The 24,099-nt window shown below is 47.3% G+C and overlaps 1 protein-coding gene across 3 annotated transcripts in view; it reads right to left on the bottom strand.

Annotated features, from left to right (window-relative positions):
- The window catches only part of LOC148517538 (protein Hook homolog 3), a 94,539-nt gene extending 75,031 nt beyond the window's left edge, over positions 1-19,508 (bottom strand). For all 3 annotated transcript variants that reach the window (XM_088478509.1, XM_088478510.1, XM_088478511.1), the window contains exon 1: positions 19,042-19,508. In XM_088478509.1, coding sequence (XP_088334635.1) covers positions 19,042-19,098 — 57 coding nt within the window. In that variant the 5' untranslated portion in view covers positions 19,099-19,508. The remainder of the gene's footprint in view (positions 1-19,041) is intronic.
- Between the last annotated feature and the right edge of the window lie 4,591 nt (positions 19,509-24,099).

The raw sequence follows: 24,099 nt of genomic DNA, 5'->3' as shown, positions 1-24,099 counted from the left end.
TCCACTCTGTAATGGACAAGGTGGTGAATCACAGCTTCCCATCCCAACTTGGCAAAAGACTATAGTAGAAATGCTGGGATGTTAAGTAATAAGGTAATAAATGGACAGAAACAGAGCGGGACACAGGGCAAACGTTACAGCTGCAAAGGGACACATGGAAGAGCTATCACACAGACCATTGGAGAATTTATACAACATTTATACACATGAATTAATATGCTGCATATTTTACAGCACATATGTGCTCTCAACAAGGGACATTGATGAGATTGATGTGATCATACTAGTTATTACTATTATTATTTATAATTTAACATACCCTGCAATGAAGAACACATAACTATATGAAGTATACTGATACAATAAGAAAAATAAACGCACTGCTCAGAAAGAAAGGTTGTAATAATAAATAATAGACAAAGTATAAATAAATATTAAGTTACTTTTTGCATCAGAGACAGCATATTATTGTTGTTTATTTGGCACCAGAGGCAGCATATTATTAATTATAATTATTATTGTTTATTTGGCATCAGAGACAGAATATTATTATATAGCACCATTATATTATGCAGCACACCACATCACAAAAACACATGGACACATATACACATGCCCAATTTCCCAGCAGTCAGTTAACCTACCAGTAAATGTTTGGCATGTGGAAGGAAATCCATGCAAAAATGGAATCAAACTCATGACTCAATGCTGCGAGACAACAATGCTAAACACTGTACTATACCTACCTATCATCCCAATATCGCGTCTACCAAAGAGCATCATAAAAACATGGGGGTATTTTGGGCAAAGCTAGATGAGGTTTGGGTGGCTCACACTTGTGAAAGGTTGCGACTCAAATTTTGAAAAAATTTTTTTATTGGGAACGTTGGCAGAGACAGCTTTACGAATGGAGAGAGAGGTATTTCACCAGTGCTAGCGTTTCTGTAAGATTATTTTGTTACATGGCGTAAACAAATTAAATGGTATTCCAAAGATGAAACCACTTAAAATATTATTCAGATATGGACAATGGGCTAGTGCACCGCTGAGCGCAGATGTCCGATGGTCGGGAGTCTGCGCAGGCGCCGGACCCATACTGTGCATCTGCGGTACGGGTCCTGCATGTGTGCACGCAGTCCGGCATTCTGCTGCTGTTTGTGGGCGGGAGGGGGCAGGAACGGCCAGTTTCCTGAAACGGAAGTGCGTCGCTGGTGTAGGGGGGGGGGGGGGACGACATGACGCCTCCTGCTGCATTACCAGAATTACAAGGACAGAATTGCAAAGCTGCTTGCGTGCAGCTATGCAATTCCGTCCTGTGCTGAATCACCCCCAATGTTCAAATAATTCAGATTTACATTTAAATTTTGCCAACGCTGACATTTTTATAAAAAGAAACAAGGTTTACAGCTTTATTTACTAAAATTAAGTTTTTTTTTCAATCATGGTCAACATATGCCACGGTACATCAAGCACACTATAGAAGCATAATATTCTATATAGAACATACTTTAGACTGCACTGCACATCTTAGTTGCAGTACTCACTTTAAAGGAGATGTATTACGCTCTGAAGAGTGATGAACTGAAGAGTGATAAACCGCCAGCCACTCAGCTCCCAACTGTCATGTTACAGGCTGTGTTTGAAAAAAAGACAGTTCGGAAGCTGATTGGCTGGTGGTTTATCACTCTCCAGAGCTTAGTACATCTGTCCCTTTGTCTGAAATGTATCAGAACTGTATTAGGCATTCCTGGGCGGTGACAGGAGGGGTGCTAATCGGACGCACAGAGATGCTGAATCTTATGGGAGTGTCGCTGAAAAAGGTTGCGTACAAGATGCTTCATCGCTTACATTGGAGGCCATAGACAGATGGAGAATCTACAGCTAGCATAGGGTGGTGTGACCAATGGTGGTGATTAAAGACAGTGTGTGAAAGTGGGCATCTCAGTCCTTGCATATTTCGACACTCGGGCCGTACATCAGGGAAAGGATGTGTAGCTGTATTAGCATAAAGTTGTATACACTACAGCAGCAAAAGATGCAGACACACAGCTGCATCCTACTCAGAATCAGGCCACCCCATACATCAGCAATTGATTGCAGCAATCGTGCAATTCTGCAATTGACTGAAAAAGGGAAAGATGTTTATAAACAATCGATTTCAAATTGCACAATTGCTGCAATGAATTGCTGATGTATGGTGGCCTTTATAGAACATAACAAAGCTGATTAAAAGTTGATACATCAGCTGGAGACAGCTGCTTATTTCCTTTTCTTGTGTAAAATATGAGATATGGTAAGAATTTACCCTTGTTATCTCTATTTCTACGAAGTCCATAGGGTTCCACAGGATACCTTGGGGTATAGGTGTGACGTCAGTCGCAGGGCACCAAAGAGTTAAGCTTTCAGCCTCCCAGGATGCACTGGGTCCCCCTCCTATACCGCGCCCCCGAGCCAAGGCACCTCAGTTAGTTACCAAGCCATAGGCCGGAGGAGGAGAAGGAAGAGAGAGAACAAAGATCTGGACACATACAAGAATCACATTCTCACCAGAGGGAGACGGAAAACCGGTGACCAGAGCAAAGCCCATTTGCAGCACAGGTGCGACAGGGCGGCAGTCCTGTGGAACCCTATGGACTTCGTAGAAATAGAGATAACAAGGGTAAGTTCTTACCATATCTCATATTTTCTACTTCAGGGTCCATAGGGTATCCACAGGATACCTTGGGGATGTCCCAAAGCAGTATCCTTTAAGGGTGGGGACGCTCCTGTGCTGAAAGGAGAATCCGCCACCCGAAGGAAGCATCCTGAGAGGCGAAGGTGTCAAACCTGTAATACCTCACGAAGGTATGGACAGAGGACCACGTAGCAGCCTTGCAGATCTGGACTGCAGAGGCACCACGTCGAGCTGCCCACGAAGGACCCACAGACCTAGTGGAATGAGCCTTCACAGAAGGAGGAACCGGCAGGCCTTCATGAAGATAAGCTTCAGAAATAGCCATACGGATCCAGGCTGCCAAAGTTTGCTTTGAAGCAGGCCAACCCTTTTTACGGAAGCCATAGAGGACAAACAAAGCGTCCGACTTCCTAAACGAAGAAGTGCGGTCAACATAAGTCCTTAAGGCCCGCACAACATCCAAAGAGGCCTCACCCACGGAAAGACCCGGTGAGTTAAAGGCCGGAACAACGATTTCCTCGTTAACATGAAACTGGGAAACAACTTTGGGAAGAAACTCGGGCCGAGTGCGGAGCACTGCCCTGTTCCCATGAAAAACCAAGAAAGGGGGTCTACAAGAAAGAGCCCCTAACTCAGAAACACGTCTGGCCGAAGCAATAGCCAGAAGGAAAACAGTCTTAGCTGTTAGCCATTTAAGATCCACTGAGCCCAGTGGTTCAAACGGCGGTCCTTGGAGAGCCCTCAGGACCACAGCCAAATCCCAAGGCGCCACAGGTGGAACAAAGGGCGGCTGAATGCGGACAACACCTTGCATAAAGGTGCGCACGTCCGGGATTGTAGCAATCCTATGGTGAAACCAGACAGACAGGGCCGAAACCTGTACCTTCAAAGATGCAAGGCGAAACCCATGATCTAGTCCCGCTTGCAGGAAGGCGAGAATCCAAGACAGACGAAACTCCCGCGGTGCATAACCTCTCGGTCGACACCACTGAAAGAACGTATGCCACACGCGATGGTATATCCTCGCGGAAGACGGTTTCCGAGCTCGCAACATAGTACGCACCACAGAGCTGGAAAATTCCCAGGACCTCAGAATGGCCGTCTCAACAGCCACGCCGTCAAAGACAGCCGAGTCAGGTCCGGGTGACGACAAGGACCCTGAGACAAGAGGTCCGGTCATAGCGGCAACCTCAGAGGACTGTCCACGGACAGACCCTGAAGGTCTGAGAACCAGTGCCGTCTGGGTCACGCGGGAGCTATCAACAGGAGCGTCCCTCCTTCCTGTTTGAATTTCCGGATTACCCGTGGAAGAAGGGAGACTGGAGGGAACAGGTATGCGAACCGGAACATCCACCGGACGGACAGAGCATCCACCAGAGACGCCCCTTCGTCTCTTGTGCGAGACCCGTACACCGGCAACTTCTTGTTGTGCCGGGACGCCATGAGGTCGATCTCTGGAAGACCCCACCTGTCCACCAGTAGTTGAAAAACGTCCGGGTGCAGGGACCATTCCCCCGGATGAACGTCCTGGCGACTTAGAAAGTCCGCCTCCCAATTGAGCACTCCCGGGATGAAGACCGCTGATATGGCCGGAAGATTGCGCTCCGCCCAAACCAGGATCCGAGACACCTCTACGAGAGCCGCCCGGCTTCGGGTTCCTCCTTGCCTGTTTATGTAGGCCACGGTGGTAGCGTTGTCCGACTGGACCTGTACCGGGTGAACCTGGAGAAACCGATGTGCCTGCTGGAGAGCATTGAAGACCGCATGGAGTTCCAAGATATTGATTGGAAGCTCCGCTTCTGTCGGAGTCCACCTGCCCTGTAACAGATGTGGACCCGAAACTGCTCCCCAGCCCCGAAGCCTGGCGTCCGTAGTCAACAGGACCCAATTTGGAATCCAGAACGGACGTCCCTCGCTGAGGTGGGTCGTCTGTAACCACCAAGCAAGGGACAGGCGAACCTCCGGGGTGAACACAATCGTCTGGGACTTCAGAGACTGAGGCAGTCCGTTCCACTTTGACAGGATTAGGTGCTGCATAGGTCTGGAGTGAAACTGGGCATATTCCACCATGTCGAACACCGACACCATGGAGCCCAGTAACCTCATCGCCGAGTGTAGAGACACCTGGCGGCTGTGCAGACAACTGCGCACCCTTGACTGCAAAGCAGAGATCTTTTCCTCCGTCACAAAGATCTTTTGCTGTCCCGAGTCCAATAAGGCTCCAAGATGCAGAATCCTCCGAGACGGGATTAGAGTGGACTTCTGCCAGTTGATTAGCCAGCCGTGCCGTTGCAGCAGGGCAATGGTCAGGTCTAAGTGGCGTAACAGGAGCTCTGGAGATCCCGCCACTAATAACAGGTCGTCCAAGTACAGCAACATGCGGACTCCCTGCAGCCGCAGAGAAGCCGCCATGACCGCCATCACCTTGGTGAAGACACGTGGTGCTGTCGCCAGGCCAAAAGGTAACGCCCGAAACTGGAAGTGGTCGCTGCGGATTGCAAACCTGAGGAACTGTTGATGGCGCAAAAGAATAGGGACATGCAGGTAAGCGTCCTGTATGTCCAATGACACCATGTAGTCCCCCGGTTCCAGCGCCAGAATGATGGACCGTAGGGTCTCCATCCGAAACTTCGGTACCCGCAAAGACTTGTTGAGTGCTTTGAGGTTGAGAATCGGACGATACGACCCATTGGGTTTCTGTACCAAAAAAAGATTTGAATAGAAACCCTGGCCCCTCTGGGAGAATGGAACAGGCACTATAACTCCAGCCTGGAGCATAGTGTGCAATACCTTACGCAGCTCCGTAGCCTTGTTCCGGTCTGATGGTAGACCCGTGGTGAAGAATCGAGCCGGGGGTCTGTGCCGGAAGGAGAGGGCGTACCCGTGGGAGACCACCTCCAGAACCCAAGTGTCTGTCATAGTGACCGACCAACACTGGGCGAACTGCAGCAGGTGGCCTCCCACCCTGGGATCCCCCAAAGGGAGGCCCGGACCGTCAGGCCGCAGGCTTGTCATCTGGCTTGGGGGCCGGACGTCTGGTACTCCATGCCTGCTTCCGGGGCTTGACCGATTTCCTAGGGCCAGCCTGACGAGGAAACGACTGTGGTTTGGGCCTGCCCTGGGCCCTAGATGACCGAAAGGACGATGGTCCAGAACCAGAAGGAGCAGCGGCCGACGGGAGACAAGCCGATTTGGCTGCCGCCAGCGTGGCCACAATCTTATCCAGATCCGGACCGAAGAGAACTTCTCCGGTAAACTGCAAGGCTTCCAGACCCTTCTTGGAATCTGCGTCTGCCTTCCAGGATCGCAGCCACAAGGTGCGACGAGCAGCTACCGCTGCTGAAGAAATTCTAGACACCAGAGTACTAATGTCTAGAGCCGCCTCGTTGATGTAAGTGGCCGAATCACGGAGATTGCCAATCAACTCCGCCTGTTCGGCCGGACAGTCGGAATCAAAAGAAGCCTCTAATGAATCCGCCCAGCGCTCCATCGCTCTGGCAACTCAGCAAATGGCCATAGCCGGCCGTGCTGCCCCCCCCCCGCAAGGGAATAAGTGGACTTCAGGCAGATTTCCACCTTGCGGTCCGTAGCATCCTTAAGGGAGGACATGGATGGCATCGGCAATGTGGCACTACGGTCAAGACGGGTCACGTGAGAATCCACCTGTGGAGGGGATTCCCACTTAGCAAAATAATTATCCGCGAACGGATAAGCCACCGCCAGGCGTCTCTGCGGCTGGTATCTTTTGCCAGGCTGTTTCCACGCCTCCTCTAAATGGTCCACCAACTGACCCGAAAGAGGAAAGACTGTGGCATCGCCCTTCACATCTTTGAAAAAGGCATATTTAGACTTAGCCGCTGGGGGAACTTCGTCCTCAATCACCAAGGCTGTGCGGACCACCCGAATAAGTCCAGGAATATATACTTTGGACTTAGCATCAGTGTCCTTAGTATGGAGAGGTTCCTGATCGTAAGGATCCAGAATCTCCCCATCATCAGACGTCCCTTCGTCATCCTCATAAGGAGCGGACAGAGACGCCACCGGCCGTTTATGAGGCCGCATCACAGGCTCCCCTTGCAATACATCCGACAAGTGCTGTACAGAACTCGTCAGGGAGTTAACCCACGCTGGCTCCTGAGAAACCGGGAGCAGGGAAATAGGGAGACTGTGGGGTACCACCAATTGTCGTGGGAAACCCTGCATGGGTGACGACACCACAGACTGCTGGGACAAACCCATCGGAGTAAACGCGGGCTGCGGAGCTAACTGCCCACTAAAGCTGTTAGCACCTGAGCGAAACAAGCCCAGGGCGGCCCCTGTACCGGTGCTGTAACTGTAAGAGGCCGCGCCATGGACAAACACTGCCGGCAAAGGCCCTCCACGCTACCCTCCCCCTCCGCTAACGGTACTTTACACGTGGTACACTGTAGCCGGAGGGGAAAATCAGTTTCAGACATGATGGCACCACGTATGTGACCCCTCTCACCAATTATATATTAAATAGGCGAGAGACCACCCTGCAGCACCGCACCGCAAGGGCTTAGCAGAAAGAACAGGGACAGTAATAAAGCTGACAGTTTAGAGAAGAAAAGTTACAGGCAGCGCTAGCACAGTCACATACAATGCAAAGAAAATCAATTCCTGCACTAACAGCGCTGATCACTCAACTACACAGACACAGGGCCTGGTAGGACACAGCGCTGCATACACAGACCTGACCACAGCGGAGGAGAGGTATGCGGGGGGACCCAGACCACGATGCTTCCGTCCAGTGCTTCCAGCAGCGTTCACCATGCGTTGGAGAAGATGGCCGCCGAGGAGCAGAGAGGAGGCTGGCCTGGGGGAGGAGCGCTGACACAGGGCCAGTCAGCACAGTGCAGAGAGGGCTGTGTGCAGCGGGGGAGGCGCCGGCTGTGAGACAGGGAAGGCGCGCTCCCCTGGCATGCATTTAACCCCTGGGACGCCGCAGCGCTACCACTCTGCTGCGGTCCGCTGTCCCAGGGGGTAGTGGAAGCGCAGGTTGGTCGCCTGGCTCCACGCTGCAGCCAGTCCCCAGGGAGCCCCCTGCCTGGGGACTTAGGACCATGTGATCAGCGGGGACCCACCGCGGGACCCCGCTGCTTACCTCTGTCCCCCTTGAATCCGGCCATGGTCCGGAACATCTGGGGTCACCGCTAGCTGTGACCCCAGATGCCCACCAGCATCCCCGGATCAGTACCGGCGTTCTGGTACCGGCGGGGTGTAGGGAAGACAGCATGGACGTCAGGATTGACTGTCCATGCTGTTCATCCAGATGTGCAGCCACAGCTGCATGAAGAAAAAGCTTCAGGGGCTCTTCTAGCCCCCACTCCAACAGGTGCACCCGACTCCGGCCGGGCACCAAACTAAACTGAGGTGCCTTGGCTCGGGGGCGGGGTATAGGAGGGGGACCCAGTGCATCCTGGGAGGCTGAAAGCTTAACTCTTTGGTGCCCTGCGACTGACGTCACACCTATACCCCAAGGTATCCTGTGGATACCCTATGGACCCTGAAGTAGAAAATATACTACAAGAATCCCTTGAGGCTTGATTTGTAATCACTGGTCTAACTTCAGTAACTTTATCCAGCAAAGGTGAAGTTTTCACTTTATAGAAATATAATTGGCTACAAGACTATCACTTCCTGTGTCTATGACATACAGCCACCCCCTACATCCATGCTCTGAAAGCAAGCCTGACCAACTTGGAACATGATCTTTATTAAATGGGTGAATGACCAAATCTTGTCCCTACATTGTGGGGAGGTGCAGAAATATTATGTACCATACACAGAGTATATTAAATTAAGCACAACACATCCACATGTTCTGTGCTACTGCTTATTACTTTGTAGGCACCAGGCATTTTATAAAAGCTTACCACACAACATACAACTTTACCAATTCACAAAACTATCAGAACTAGACCAATTTCTCCAAACAAGTAGACTGGTCAAGTTGTCCATATCTGGACTTTAGCAGTCATACTGGACAAGATATTATGACCTCAGCCATTTATAGCACACACACAGATTACATCTGTCACCAATGAAGTGGTCAGATCTGCCCGATCAAAATTCAATAAAGATTTTAATGAGGAAAAATTTCTTTCTAGACAAATCTGCATACGAATGAACAAGGTGATCCATAACTGTGGGTACTTCCATTGGCAGGACTGTAATCAGCACGCTCTGCATTTCTGAGCAATGGTAGCTCAGTAGTATATATGTATGTGCTACATTCATACACACACACACACACACACACACACACAGAGACAGACACACACATTATATATATATATTATATATACATACACATACATATACAGTCAGGTGCATAAATATTGGGACATTTACAGAATTTTCATATTTTGGCCTCTATTCACCACCACAATGGCTTTCAAATGAAACAAACAAGATGTGCTTTAACTGCAGACTTTCAGATTTAATTTGAGGGTAATTATATCCAAATCAGGTGAACGGTGTAGGAATTACAACGGTTTCTATATGTGCCGCCCACTTTTTAAGGGGCCAAAAGTAATGGGACTGTCAACTCAAAAGCTATTTCATGGACAGGTGTGGGCTATTCCCTCGTTATTTCATTATAAATTAAGCAGGTAAAAGGTCTGGAGTTGATTCTAGGTGTGACATTTGCATTTGGAATCAGTTGCCGTCAACTCTCAATATGAGATCCAAAGAGCTGTCACTATCAGTGAAGCAAGCCATCATTAGGCTGAAAAATCAAAACAAACCCATCAGAGAGATAGCAAAAACATTAGGTGTGGCCAAATCAACTGTTTGGAACATTCTTAAAAAGAAAGAACGCACCGGAGAGCTCAGCAACACCAAAAGAGCCGGAAGACCATGGAAAACAACTGTGGTGGATGACAGAAGAATTATTTCCCTGGTGAAGAAAAGCCCTTCACAACAGTTGGCCAAATCAAGAACACTCTCCAGGAGGTAGGTGTATATGTGTCAAAGTCAACAATCAAGAGAAGACTTCACAAGAGTGAATATAGAGGGTTCACCACAAGATGTAAACCATTGGTGAGCCTCAAAAACAGGAAGACCAGATTAGAGTTTGCCAAACAACATCTAAAAAAGCCATTACAGTTCTGGAACAACATCCTATTGACAGATGAGACAAAGATCAACTTGTACCAGAGTGATGGGAAGAGAAGAGTATGGAGAAGGAAAGGAACTGCTCATGATCCAAAACATACCACCTCATCAGTGAAGCATGGTGGTGGTAGTGTCATGGTGTGGCCATGTATGGCTGCCAATGGAACTGGTTCCCTTGTATTTATTGATGATGTGACTACTGACAAAAGCAACAGAATGAATTCTGAAGTGTTTCGGGCAATATTATATGCTCATATTCAGTCAAATGCTCCAGAACTCATTGGACGGCGCTTCACACTGCAAAAGCAACCAGAGAGTTTTTTAAGGCTAATAAGTGGAATGTTATGCAATGGCCGAGTCAATCCCCTGACCTGATTCCGATTGAGCATGCATTTCACTTGATGAAGACAAAACTGAAGGGAAAATGCCCCAAGAACAAGCAGGAACTGAAGACATTTGCAGTAGAGGCGTGGCAGAGCATCACCAGGGATGAAACCCCGCGTCTGTTGATGCCTATGCGTTCCAGACTTCAGGCTGTAATTGCCTGCAAAGGATTTGCAACAAAGTATTAAAAAGTGAAAGTTAGATTTAGGATTGTATAGTTTGTCCCATTATTTTTGGCCCCTTAAAAAGTGGGAGGCACATATAGAAACCGTTGTAATTCCTACACCGTTCACCTGATTTGGATGTAATTACCCTCAAATTAAATCTGAAAGTCTGCAGTTAAAGCACATCTTGTTTGTTTCATTTCAAAGCCATTGTGGTGGTGAATAGAGGCCAAAATATGAAAATTCTCTCAATGTCCCATTATTTATGCACCTGACTGTACATATACACACACACATACACACTAGGTCTTATTTTATATAATATAATATAACGATCTAATCCGTTTGTGTGTTTGTATGCATGTTTGTGTGTCGACTGGGAAGAAATCAACACAAGGTGGTCCAGCTGGATCCTGAACAGGTTTAAGGTGGTTAGTGTCCCGGTCGGACCTCCAGTTGGTATATGCTGGGCAGAACTTTGACCCGGGGAACCTGTTCTGGGCCTTCCACTCGATGGAGTTGGATGAAAACTTCACAGAGGGGTGGCAATTGGTCTGGAATGCCTTATGGAGTGGTTGGGTCCCGGTCGGACCTCACGGTGGAGTGCGCCGTTGAGAACTTTGACCCAAGGAGCCTGTTCTGGGCCTTCTACTGGATGGATTTGGATGACATCACATACTAAAACTTAATAACTTGAAGATTTAAACTCAGGCAACGCCGGGTGCTTCAGCTAGTAAGATATAAAAATACATCAAAAACAGGATGCAATTTATATCCAAGTTTATCACAAATGTCTGTTTATTTTGTATTCACTAATTATCTTCATACTCCGATCATTGGAAAATAAAACAACATAGGGTATTTGATGTTTAAATTATACTTATTCTACCTAAAAAAAAGTACATTTTAATCAATATTATTATTATGTTAATCTAACTACTATTTGCATAGAATAAAAACTGCATGCTATGCTATTTGTTTTTTATGTGCTATTGACATTTAATAGAATAGGTTGATTTTACTTTTGTTAGTCAGAGTTGCTCAATAATAACTGCTTGCCTACATCTTATGATGTGACAGGAACCATCATCAGTGACTTTAAGGGCTCGATCCAATTAGGTGCGAATAAGTGCGGCTGTATGTCGCACTTATGGTACCGCCAGACTGGCGGATTTTTGTTTGCAGCCTCATATGGCTGTGAGCAAAATCGTGCGAGTCCTGTGTGAGGTCGGGCCGCGAGGTGGGCAAATTGCAGTGCCGTTACCGGTGTTTCTATGTAGTTGCAACAGCAACACGACCACTTTGCACCTAATTGCATTGAGCCCTAAGGTTTTGTGTGCACCACATAACTAGAAATGCAGCAAAAAGGCCTACTAAACATCTGCATTACAGGTAGACAGAAATCATGGCTGCTAGAACACCGCCAGGTGCGCTATTAAAAGATGCAGGACCTCATGGGCTGTTACAGGCCCAACACTCACAAATGTATGCATATATACATGTACTATAAAAAGTGTTAGAGGTCAACAACACATGAACTGTTAAAAAGGTAGAAAAAAAGTGAGGCTATTCCGATATATAGGTATTTCTCTCCAGAGAGTTGGAAAATGATAGAGGATGCACTCACCATTTACTGCCTATAGTGACGTGGACCTTGACATAACAAATAACTGCCACAACATTTTGAATATGTCTAAAGGTGCCCACACACATAGCGACATTTTACACAATTTGGTCGATTTCGACGAATCGTGACGACGAATCGGGTAAAAAAAAAAGTACAAATCGTGAGTTTATACTCACGAGCACGATGCCGATGCGCGTCCCCGCTCGTCGTACATCGCATCTTCTGATCTGCCATGCTGTAGGGCAGATTAGCCAATCTGGGATACAATGCATTGGCTGCAAGATAGATCTTTAGTCAGATTGGACATTTTTAACTCCAAATCGTGATCACGACGGCAAGGGAGCTCCCGTGAAAGTTCATGAGGAAATTGTCCATAAAATCGTATCGTGAGGACATCGGTATGTGTGTGGGCACCTTAAGATCTTTATGCTGCTGAGCAGTAACCATGTAATGTGAGGAATTTTCTTGATCAAGCTCATTGCACTGCATCGCACATCATAATGTATGTACGTGTAAGGTATTTTGATTTTTTTTTTTACAATTTTATTTTTAAATACTCAGCTTCCATAAACATTAATTTATGTAACCCACACAATAACAATAGGTACTCAGAATGAGTACCAAAATACAAAACAAGAGGAACTGTATTGTACAGATGGTCAATATGAGAAAAGAGGGAAATTCTTGGAAACAAATCTTTAAATTGTGGATCTTTCTATTGAACAAGATGTCTGCCCAGGGGTAAATAAGGGTGCTACGACTTATTATTATTATCAGTTATTTATATAGCACACACATATTCCGCAGCGCTTTACAGAGAATATTCGGCCATCCCTGCCCCAGTGGAGCTTACACTCTATATTCCCTACCACATGTACAGTACATGCACACACACATACACACTAGGGTAATTTTGTTAGGAGCCAATTTACCTACCAGTATAATTTTGGAGTGTGGGAGGAAACCGGAGTACCCGGAGGAAACCCACGCAAGCACAGGGAGAATATACAAATTTAACACAGTTAGGGCCGTAGTGGGTATCGAACCAACGACCTCAGTGCTGTGAGGCAGTAATGCTAACCATTACACCAACTGTGCTGCCCCATTCTTTCATTAGGTACAACTGCCAAGTACTCCATATTATAAAGTATAATTGTCAGTACGTGGATGTTGCGCAGGAGATAGAGGGGATGTTAATCTGATGTGCAGATATACTTTATCCACTAACATTAAATAATCCCTGTTTCTTGGTGGTCTAATAAGGTAGTCTATCTGACCAGCACTGCCAACTAATAACAGCAGCAGTTTTACGTTTAATTATAATAAAACATAAATAGTTGTAAAATACCTTATCTACATTATTTGCACATTGAAATAGATAGATAGATAGATAGATAGATAGATAGATAGATAGATAGATAGATAGATAGATAGATAGATAGATAGATAGATCTAGAGATGAAAAGTGGTCAGGACATGAAAGGTGTCCCTAATACACAAAGGCACTTAAGCAATGCTGGCAAAATGCAGTATAGAAATGGCAGTAAAATGTAATTTCTACCAATAACCATACTTTCCTGATTGTTAATCATACACTATACAACATAACCATAATAAGTTTTTCCCTATATGATCAGTGTCTGTCTCACCAACCAACTGCCCCCTGGGCACTTATTCTACTTGTATGTACTCCTGAACAACACTACCTGATGCACATGGTATTATTCTCACACAGAAGTGCCCATGATGCATCTCCAATCTAGTAGTATTTCAGGGCACTCTACACATCAGAGTCCAGGTCCCCCAAGGATACCACCCTACGCCAACAAGAGATCTAAGGGCACATATCCACTACGCGATAAATTGGACAATTTGAGCGATAACGATATTGTTAACGTTCATCGTCCGCAATATCGTGCAGTGGATATGCTGTCAACGATGCGCGCTCCCACTGGTCATTGACGACATCCATCATCGCCCGAACTTGCAGGGCAACCTGAGGATATTGTCAGGTTTTGCAAGTATGGGGATGAGGTAGGGTGACATCACTGAACGTTATATCGTTCAGTGTGGGTGCTCAATGTCATTAATGATATTAAGTACATCACTGCCGGAGAAACACTAGACGATATCGCTCTTGGAACATATAGTCTAGTGTAGAGGTGGCCAACCAGTCAGATGCAAAGAGCCCCAAAACATCTGTATGTCAAAGAGCCGAGATCATATGCGCGCTGAATGCGCACATGCAAAAAGCGGTGTGGTCAGCTATGTCACGCCCCTGGTATGATGTTTGTAGGAGCATGTAAAAGCGCATGCACACAATCACCGTGGAGCCAACTATAAATGGGAAAGAAAAAGCCAGAACAATATAAAAATTTTAAATTTTCAATTTAATAAAACAGATCCACATAAAATACACTGAAATAAGCCACATCCACTAAATAAAAAAAAAAAAAAACATTCACATAACACAATCCAACACCCCCTGGTTTCATTCCAGGCCCTCCATGTGCCACTTCAGCAGCCCCTCATGTGCCACTCCAGCCCCTCCCCCACTCTCCCCGTGCCAATCCAGTCCAGCCAACTTCTCCCACACGCATCCCACTCCACAAGCCACTCCAGCCCCCCACATGTAACAAATATAATGAAAAAAATAGGTAGGCTCTGGCGTCTGTAACCGCATCTTCCTTGTGGCTGCAGGTTCAGTCACAAGTTGAGCACCGCCTCCTGTTTGCAGCGTGACATCACGACACCGCCCATACTGTACATGCCTCCGGAGCAGAGAGGACTGCTAAAACTAAGGACGAGCCTCCTCTGAACAATTGTCAGTGTCAGTCAGGGGAGCCGAATCAGAACAATGGAAGAGCCACAGGTTGGCCTCCGCTGGTCTAGTGGATACCCGCCTTAAGAGTTTTTAGCGGTGACACAGTCTACATTCCAGATTCCTGGAAGTTGCTTGAAGGCTGCTGTATGAAGCCAGGCCAAGGAAGGGATGGGGGTGAAGAGATTGTATAAGGCCATGGATTGAAAGCACTTAAGACTTATGGGAATCTCTCATACTGTTGATGTTCTTATTAGGTAACACAAAAAGAACTTATACTATCACTCTGTTTCACAATAGCAATGACTGAGCATTGGAGGAGCCCACACAGCAAGAGCTGTGCCTACCAAGCTGGCAGAAATTAGAACAGCACCAGAGACATGGGTAAGTGCTCATAATCTAGTGTTACAGTGCCCAGGATAGCAGTTAATGAAAAACGTAACTAACACATTGATGACAAAAAAAAAATTGGTTTGATTAGATTACAGTGTATAGTTTACATCAGTTAAAGTGGTGCCTGCATAACTAAAGCTGGGCATACACTGACAGATAAAATGCCTATCAGAATGACAGACGTTATCTGGTAGACTGACACCCATCAGGGGGATTTAGTCATGTTGCGGCCGCCGGTCACAATCCCGACAGCGGAATGCCGGCTAGGGATTTATGATAGGCGTCGAAATACAGATGCCCATCATAATCCCGACACCTGAACAGAGGACGCCATCGCGAACGAAGGGATGCCTGTGGTGCCCTTAGCATTAGCCGCAGGTGGGAGGGGGAGATTAGGGTTAGGCACCCCCAGGGAGAGGTTAGAGTTCTGCACCCCCCCTCCCCTCAGGAGGGTTAGGTTTAGGGAACAGTAAGGGGGGGGTTAGGCACCCCTGGGGGTAGGCTAGGGTCAGGCATCACTAAAGAGAGGGTTGGGGGGGGACAGGAGAGGTGAGGTTAGGGTACTTACCTGCCCCATGTCCGCTGGCCGCCGGCAGTTCAACCCCATTGCCCCAGCAGATATCATAGCCATACATGTGAGATATCTCACACTATATTGGCTACGATATCTGTCTTCCTCCCCTGAGGAGGAGACAATTCCCCATTGCTCTTCTGTAAAGTAACAGGAGAAATGCCTGTTTCGGTCGGCCGCAGCAGTGCATACACTGTCTGATGTGGCCGACTTGTAACGTCAAAATATTGCGACGGACATGCTGGATGATCCGGCATGGCCGACCAATCGATATTTTAACATCAGTTGTGCACATACACAGCTCACAATTATATGGGCGATCCACCAATATTAGGTGGATCGCCCAGATAACTGTAAAGTGTATGTTGAGCATAAGTAACCTTTTTTATTTTATTTGCCAAAAGCAAACATTGTACTTCAATATAGTGATGACAACAAGGATGTACATCACTCTATAGTGGTAGAGAGGGTTCAAGGCTGAAGTCAGAGGTCTAGTACAATGGTTCTCCTGTGCACAGACTGGAGGTAAATTTGGCCGTACATGGAAAAGCAAAATTGTCACAGCTACAGTATGGTGGGTAGTGGGTACGCATAAGGAAAGATGCACTTTTCTATACTCCCAAAGACCATACAGACAGGCCTATACTATCACTGGACAACTATCCCCACTGACCTAGGCTTCCACTTCACTTTTGTTCAAATGGCACTCAAACCTGGCTCAAAGGTGAATAAAAGCTTAGAATTGTGCCCGATTCAGAGTTGTTTGCTAATGCCGCCATTGCTGTGTATGCAGCGGAAATGTCAAAATTTGCAAATGTCGCAGCTGCTGGGCGATGTATTGAGACACTCACCTACAGCTTCGCATATCCAAGTATCTGCGTAAAATGTTGCAGCATCTGCGTACAAAGAAGTATCTTTGGTTGCAGATCATTCAATTGTCGCAGTCCTGATTAAGCCTATGGTCCAGCAGAATGGCCGCGGGACCCGAGACGCCGGAGCCCTGTTTCTTGTGTACGGGATCGCAAATGTAAGATGTGACACTCTCTAAACGGTCACAACGCACCTACGTTCTTTGCCGCCACTCCCCGTTACCTCCCCTTCTGTCACACTGCAAAAAGTCGCTGCAAGTGACTACGGTAATGTACCTTAAGCCATGTACAGTGCGACTAGACACATACGCAGATGGCAGATTATCGCTCAACTGCAAAAACATAGCGCACAACTCTGAATCAGGCCCATTGTATCTATATATTTATAGACAGCACAGACGGTGTAATGGTTAGCGTTACTGCCTCACAGCACTGAGGTCATGGGTTTGATTCCCACCACGGCCCTAACTGTGTATATTCTCCCTGTGCTCACGTGGGTTTCCTCCGGGTACTCCGGTTTCATCCCACACTCCAAAAATATACTGGTAGGTTAATTGGTTCCTAACACAAATTAAACCTAGTGTGTATGCGCATGTGATAGGGAACATAGACTGTAAGCTCCACTGGGGCAGGGACTGATGGGAATGGCCAAATATTCTCTGTAAAGCGCTGCGGAATATGTGTGCGCCATATAAATAACTGGTAATAAATAAATAATTGTATCTGCAATCCTGAAACAGAAATTGAAACTACATCTTGACAAACATTAATATTACCAAATGAGGATTAGGGACTGATTGCCAAATAAAACATGATACAAAAGGGGTCTATTCATTATGTTAATTATCGGGGTTCGAGCAGACCCTGTTAATATACTAACTCGCCACAAGCGCTGGAGCAATTCATCATTGCTCACAACTGATCCGAAAATCAGCTGTTTCCACGAAGCGGCTTCACTGCTCTTTTAGGAGCAGTGAAACTTAGCACTGCCGAGTTGACTCAGCAGTGCTAGTGCGCCTGCGTGACCCAGAGTTCATGCAGGCGCCAAAGCCACAACGTCCGGCTGAAGGAGCTGGACAGGAGAGGAGGGATCCGAAAGTAGTAGCAATCAAGCTCCGAAAATGTTGCATTTTTGTAGATTGGTGGGCCACATCGAAGTGAAAGGTAAAGCAGGAGATATCTGATATCTCCTGCTTTACCCTTATGATGAATGGCCCGGATACTTAATTTCTACAAAAGCAGGTGAAAATTAAGTGATGATGAATAGATCCCAAAATAGGAAAATCAACTGTGTCGTATTGATGACCCCAAAAATTATTTTGTTGTCCCTGAAAAGTTTCAGCCTGCAAACACGTGTGTAAATAATGGTGCATTCCCCACAAAAACCTCCACAGCTCTGCTCCAAAGTGTTCAACATTTAAATAATACTAACAGACAGAATAGTAGAAACTAGAATGTATTTCTCTTGTATCAAATGATTTATAGCACTGAACAAGAATAAGGAATCTGTAACAAAACCCGGTCAGACTGTCCTGATATGATGTAATGATGGTAGATACAATCTGCTGAGCATAAAGAGACACAAAGAGCAAGATTGTTCTATTGTAGCAAAGACACAGCCCTTATCACATCTGTACAAGCAGTACCCACCATCACATGGACAATCAGCATGACAACCAGAACAATAGGAAACCAGTACACCTGACAACGCTGACACTTTCTCTCATTGTATGCAAACAATTTGTACACATTTTTGGTTACTTCACATATTTGTTTTGAAAAGCAAACTACTATATTGTGCTATGTCCTTAAACTACAAGAACATTCATGCAATTTACATGAGTGAGAAGATTGATATGAGGTACATAGCAGCAAACCACAAAAGTAATTGATTCCCTGGTGTCTAGCATATATCATTATAGCAACAACAGCCCTATGATGCTAAACCATAATCTGACAGAAGCCACAATTAACTTTATCTGAAAAATGGGTCCTTGAAAAGCTTTGGCAGCACCAAGAATGTAATGTTTACACCCAAGTCCAACAATCAAACCTATGTCTGCTGCTGTATGTATAAACTCTATTATCGTTAGATCTATTTATTGTTTGTGATTTTGCATGAATAGAAAATAACCATAGATAAGGCAAAGAGTGTGTGTATGTGCATCATTGCAATGGGTCCCTGTATATCAGCCAGTGTACTCCACTACAGATCATGCGGGCGCTACATACAGACAACTGACAAGTCTATAGCCCAGAGGCCCATTACATTCCCCTGGGGAAGAAGCGGTTCCTGGCTTACACTACACCCGGGTGATGAAACAATGACAGCAGCCGGCACAGAGTGTGCAGGGCCTGGGGGTGGGGGATGGGGCAGCACTGCTGCTTCCACACTTACCCACGTCAACAGACTCTCACACAGATCCACCCGGTCCAGGCTCTCCACGTTTAACATCCTCTCTGCGCTCCGCTACCCGCTATCCGCCAACTGATCCGCAGCAGCGCGATGCGTCTCTGTCCCCGGGACTACACACAGCGGCAGCGATGATAAATCACATCAGGGTCGCTGCTCCCTGTGACCACCCCCCGGCACAGCCGCCGCCGCTATAACCACTGATATTACTGCACACAGGTCACTGGCAGCAGGGGGAACCGCTCCTGGGTAACGGAGATGTCTCCCCTTCTGTGTACGCCGGGTCGGCTGGCAGCTGTGTCCGGTTCAGGCGGGGTGATCCCGGGAGGTTCCCAGCAGCGGGCGTCCCCTCGGTCTGGGCTGTTGCCTTGCTGGGGGATGGGTGGTCGGTCTCCTCCTCTTCCCCCTGCTGCTCGCAGCGTCTCCGTCTATGGATGATGATGAGGATAGGAGCAGCTGACACCCAGCGCACACTGCGCACAATCGCAGCATCCAGCACCGGATATTTGGCAAAGAGTTGCCCCGAGGCCCCGGTGCTTTCCCTCAGTCGCTCGGCATCATGTGAGACGGCGGATTTACTAAGTGGTCTCTGCTGCCAGTCACCGCTAGAGCGGGGCCGGGGCCTTCCGGAGACTGCCAGCCGTCACCACCGCGGGACCTCCTATCTCTCTAGGGATGGTGACTACCTTGATGGCGGAGGGTACGGAGCTGTCCCGGGAAATTCATTTTATATGTTTACCCAGCAGCCGGGGCGCTGGTCTGGAGGAACCTTTAACTCAGCGCTGACAGCACAGTACATAGGTTATACTAATAATACCAAGGCACTAGTTCAAGTCACATATTTTAGGATATTATGATGCAGTGCCAGTGGCCTGGTACCATTAATAGCTTGGGGATCTGATAACCAGTGCCTTCTTTTAGGTATCAGATACACTAGGAGCTACATTTAAGAATAAAACATATTAGCACTTGCTAAAGGGGTTATGAGTTCTTTTCAGTATACGGTTCTTATCGCATCGGTTCAATGCGATATACGAGGTCTGTCTAAACAGTTAGGTGAATGGTATAATCAGGGCCGGCACTAGGCTGTGCTGCGCCCCCTGTGCCATATGGAGTTGCCGGCTCTTCCCTCCTCCGCTCCCTCCCCCTGAGCTTAAATATTACCTCTACCTCCAGGAAGGTGGTGGGCGTTTCCTGCGCCCTCCGGATACAGTGGCGCTCCGGGTGACGGACCGGCTTGCCCGTGCCTGGAGCCGCTACTGGGTATAATAAAAACACAAAAACGGAATGCACATTGGAAATATCTTTATTGGCCTTCGGAGTAGTCTCCACCAGACACAACACACTTTTGACAACGTTCGTAAAGCTTCTGGAAACTGTTGGAAAAGTATTTTTTAGGAATTATCTTCAGAAGTGCGTCACGTGGTTCTGAATATCCTTGACGTCCGCAAACCGTTATTCCTGCATGATGACCCCCCCTTAAACTAGGGAACAAAAAAAAGTCAGCAGGAGCAAGATCAGGGGAGTATGGTGGGTGATCCAAAACAGTCACGCCACGCTGAGTCAAGAAATGGCGCACAAGGATGGCAGAATGCAATGGTGCATTGTCATGCAACTAGGGGCGGGCTAACAGGGCCGTCGCCCAGAGCGTCGGCCCCTAGAGGGCGCCACTGAGTCCCCAGAAGAGAAGAAAAAAAAAACGCTGCAGGGAGGCTCCATTTGCCGGGCGCCCGCTGATATTTGTTATCAGCGGGCACCCGGCTCCCTCCCTGCAGCAGCCGAAAGCCGGAGCTCACTTCTGAGCTCTGCCTTCCGGCTCCCACATAGAGCACTATGGGAGGGACGTCATGGCGTCTCTACCAAAGATCCGAGGAGCCGGAGCTCACTACTGAGCTCCGGCTCCTGCAGAGGGCACTATGGGAGGGACGTCATGATGTCTCTCTCATAGATCCGTGGTGGAGCCGCGGTCGGACTGGATGGCAGCGGATGCAGGAACAGGGCTTAAGGTAAGTATTGTGTTTGTATTTTAATTGTATTTTTTTTTTCAGAAGGGAGGCATGGGTGCATGGCTATAGGGGGGATTACTATAGGGGCATTACTACTGGGGGCATGGCTATATATAACTGCGTGTGGCATAATGTGTTATAAAGGTCATTACTGTGTGTGGCATAGTGTGTTATAAAGGCCATTACTGTGTGTGGCATAATGTGTTATAAAGGGCATTACTGCGTGTGGCATAATGTGTTATAAAGGGCATTACTGTGTAAGACATACTGTGTAAGGCGCATTACTGCACATGGCAATTGTTCGCCACAAGGGGAGAGCTTGGGGGAAGCCCAGCACCTTCGTAAGTGCTGGGCATGCCCCACAGTGTGATAAAATGGGGGTGTTCTGCAACGACACGCCCCCTTTCCGGAAGCGCACACAGAGGAACGCAACTGGGAACTATCGCCCTGAGCTCCACAATGTCTAGAACCGGCCCTGCGTGCAACAACACCCAATTTTCGGGCTGGATCATCTGTTGGCTAACACGCCAGATGCGCTGCAACAAACATTTCAGTACTTCCAGGTAGAATGCAGCATTCACTGTACACTTTCACCAACATTTTGTGCGTCTCCATCGCCAATTAACCCAATTTGAAGCAGAACTTAATGTAATGTGTCATTGCTCCATTGCTGTTTGACGCACACTGCTCGGGACACTGTTGAAATGAATGCAATGGTAGTGCGGTGGCGGCCTCGGGCAAACCTTGACTGGGGGCAGGTCCAGATATGTCCATGCGTGTCAGTGCTCATGAGTGACCTTGTTGCAAGCGTTGCATACAGATATATCAGACCATTCACCAACCTTTTTAGACAGACCTCGTATAGCTTTGTTAAGTAGCAATTCGTGTATACTTACCTCTCCGACGTCTTCATGCGCTGTCCGGCGGTCCTGTCTTCGGCTGCGATCCAGGGTGGACAACTAGGCAGCGAAGGCAGGTCCTCCCTGCGCATGCGGTGGCGGCTCAGGTCAGGGGAGGCTGCAGTAGCTGCTGGGACATCAAGGGGTGGAGCCAGGGACTGCGGGCAAAAGACGGAGTAAAGTTAAATAAAGCATCTTTTTTGCAATTGACATCTTGAGATGAAAGGCTGTTGTGGCGATAGCTATTGCTCTCTTCAAGGGGTCCATTCAGCAATGATTTTTTTACATAAAAAATGCAGAAATAATTTTTTATGTAAATCCACTAATCAGCAATGGGTTAATGAAGAAGATAACACAATTAACTTCTCCATTAATTCCCATCTCGTGGAGTACCGCACTGTAGGGATCAGCCATTGATTTCTACAGTGCTTTAACGCTTTTTGCTATTCAGCAAAGCAAAAAGCGTTAAATTACTCGAAAAATCCTTACTTAATATAACGCCATCTCAGAATGGTGTTATATGACAAAATTACATTAAATTCCCCGAAAACTACAGCGATTGATCGAAATTTTCCCATAAGTCCCTGCAGCATGGTGTAACACTGCTCAGTCTCCATCCCTGATTTGCAGTGACCGCGGACAGGTAAGCACTCTAGAGCCTGTTAAGCTTGCCGAAATTGATTGACGTGTACACAGACTTTATATTAGCCTGTATACATGTACATTTATATATGTTACATTGCACATAAATATACATGTACACAGGCTAATATAAAGCCTGTATACACATGTCAATCACTTTGGACAGGCTGGAGATGCACTTACCCGTCGGCGGTCACCTCAAAGCAGGGGCGGAGACTGTTCGGAAGCGCATGACTGAGCATGCGCAGTAGCAGTAACAAGGTATGGGGGTTTTTTTGGAAGTCGAAAATAATGCCTTCTATACCATCGCAGGGACAGCGTGTTACCGCAACCGCTGTCCCTGATCAAAATAATGCTGAATAGCAGCCGTAAATATTTATAATTGATAAAAAATCATGACGATGTTGCCGATAATATTCTGGGCAACATCGTTACTGTTGCTGGATAGACCCCCCAAGGCTTGGTAAATCTGAAGAAGCCCTATCTTTCCCAGGATTTAGAGGTTTTCTTCCTAAGATAAATAGACCATTTTTAACAATATTGTTGCAACAAAAATTTTAATTTAAATTTAAACAAATGTCTCTTGCCAGGACATGGACTCTGAACCCTGCCCTGCATAGAGTAAGAAGTATAGTGATAGCTTACACTATTTCTTTTCTTCCAGTTGCAGACCCGGCAAGGCTAATAATGCGCATGCGTGGCCATTGGGCTGTTATATGTGCGAGTACGGGCTGGCAGGGGAGGATCCAACTGTGAAACAGTATGGGCTAATGACATCTGAAGATGGAGTTAGCTACCAGGGCCAAGATTTGAAAAGCAAATCTTTGTGGATCCTGGTCAATTTGCCATTATCTCAGTCCCTATAGACAAGTATGGCCACTCAGTGTCGTAACTTCATCCCAGGTGCCCAGAGGCAAGATAAATTTTGGTGCCCCCCCCCAATTAAAATTTACCTCTCCCCAAGCTTTCGCCACCCGCCTATGCAGTCCCTTTTATACAATGCCCCCAGTAGTGGTCCCCTTATGCAGTGCCCTCAGTAGAAGTCCCCCTATGCAGTACTGCCCCCAGTAGTAATGCCACTGTAGTGCCCCCATATGATGCCCCAGTAGTAAGGCCCCTGTAGTGCCCCCAGTATTAAGCCCCTTGTAGTGCCCTCAGTAGTGAGCCCCCTGTAGGGCCCAGTAGGAAGCCCCCTGTAGTGCCCCCAGTATTAAGCCCCCTGTAGTGCCTCCAGTATTAAGCCCCCTGTAGTGCCCCCAGTATTAAGCCCCCTGTAGTGCCCCAAGTATTAAGCCCCCAATAGTGCCCCCAGTATTAAGCCCCCCTGTAGTGCCCCCAGTATTGTGCTCCCCCCCCCGTGCGCGCGCGCACACATATACAAAAAAAAAAACACCTTCAACCCAGCTCCAGTGCTGCTGCCTTCTGTCCACGGCGCCCGCTTTTCGGAACTATGGGAGTGACGCCATGACGTCACTCCCATAGTGCACTGCGGGACT

This window comes from Taudactylus pleione, unplaced genomic scaffold (genome assembly GCF_031769625.1).
Source record: "Taudactylus pleione unplaced genomic scaffold, aTauple2 ptg000214l, whole genome shotgun sequence".
Lineage (NCBI taxonomy): Eukaryota > Metazoa > Chordata > Amphibia > Anura > Myobatrachidae > Taudactylus > Taudactylus pleione.
This window is presented reverse-complemented; position numbering and strand designations above follow the sequence as displayed.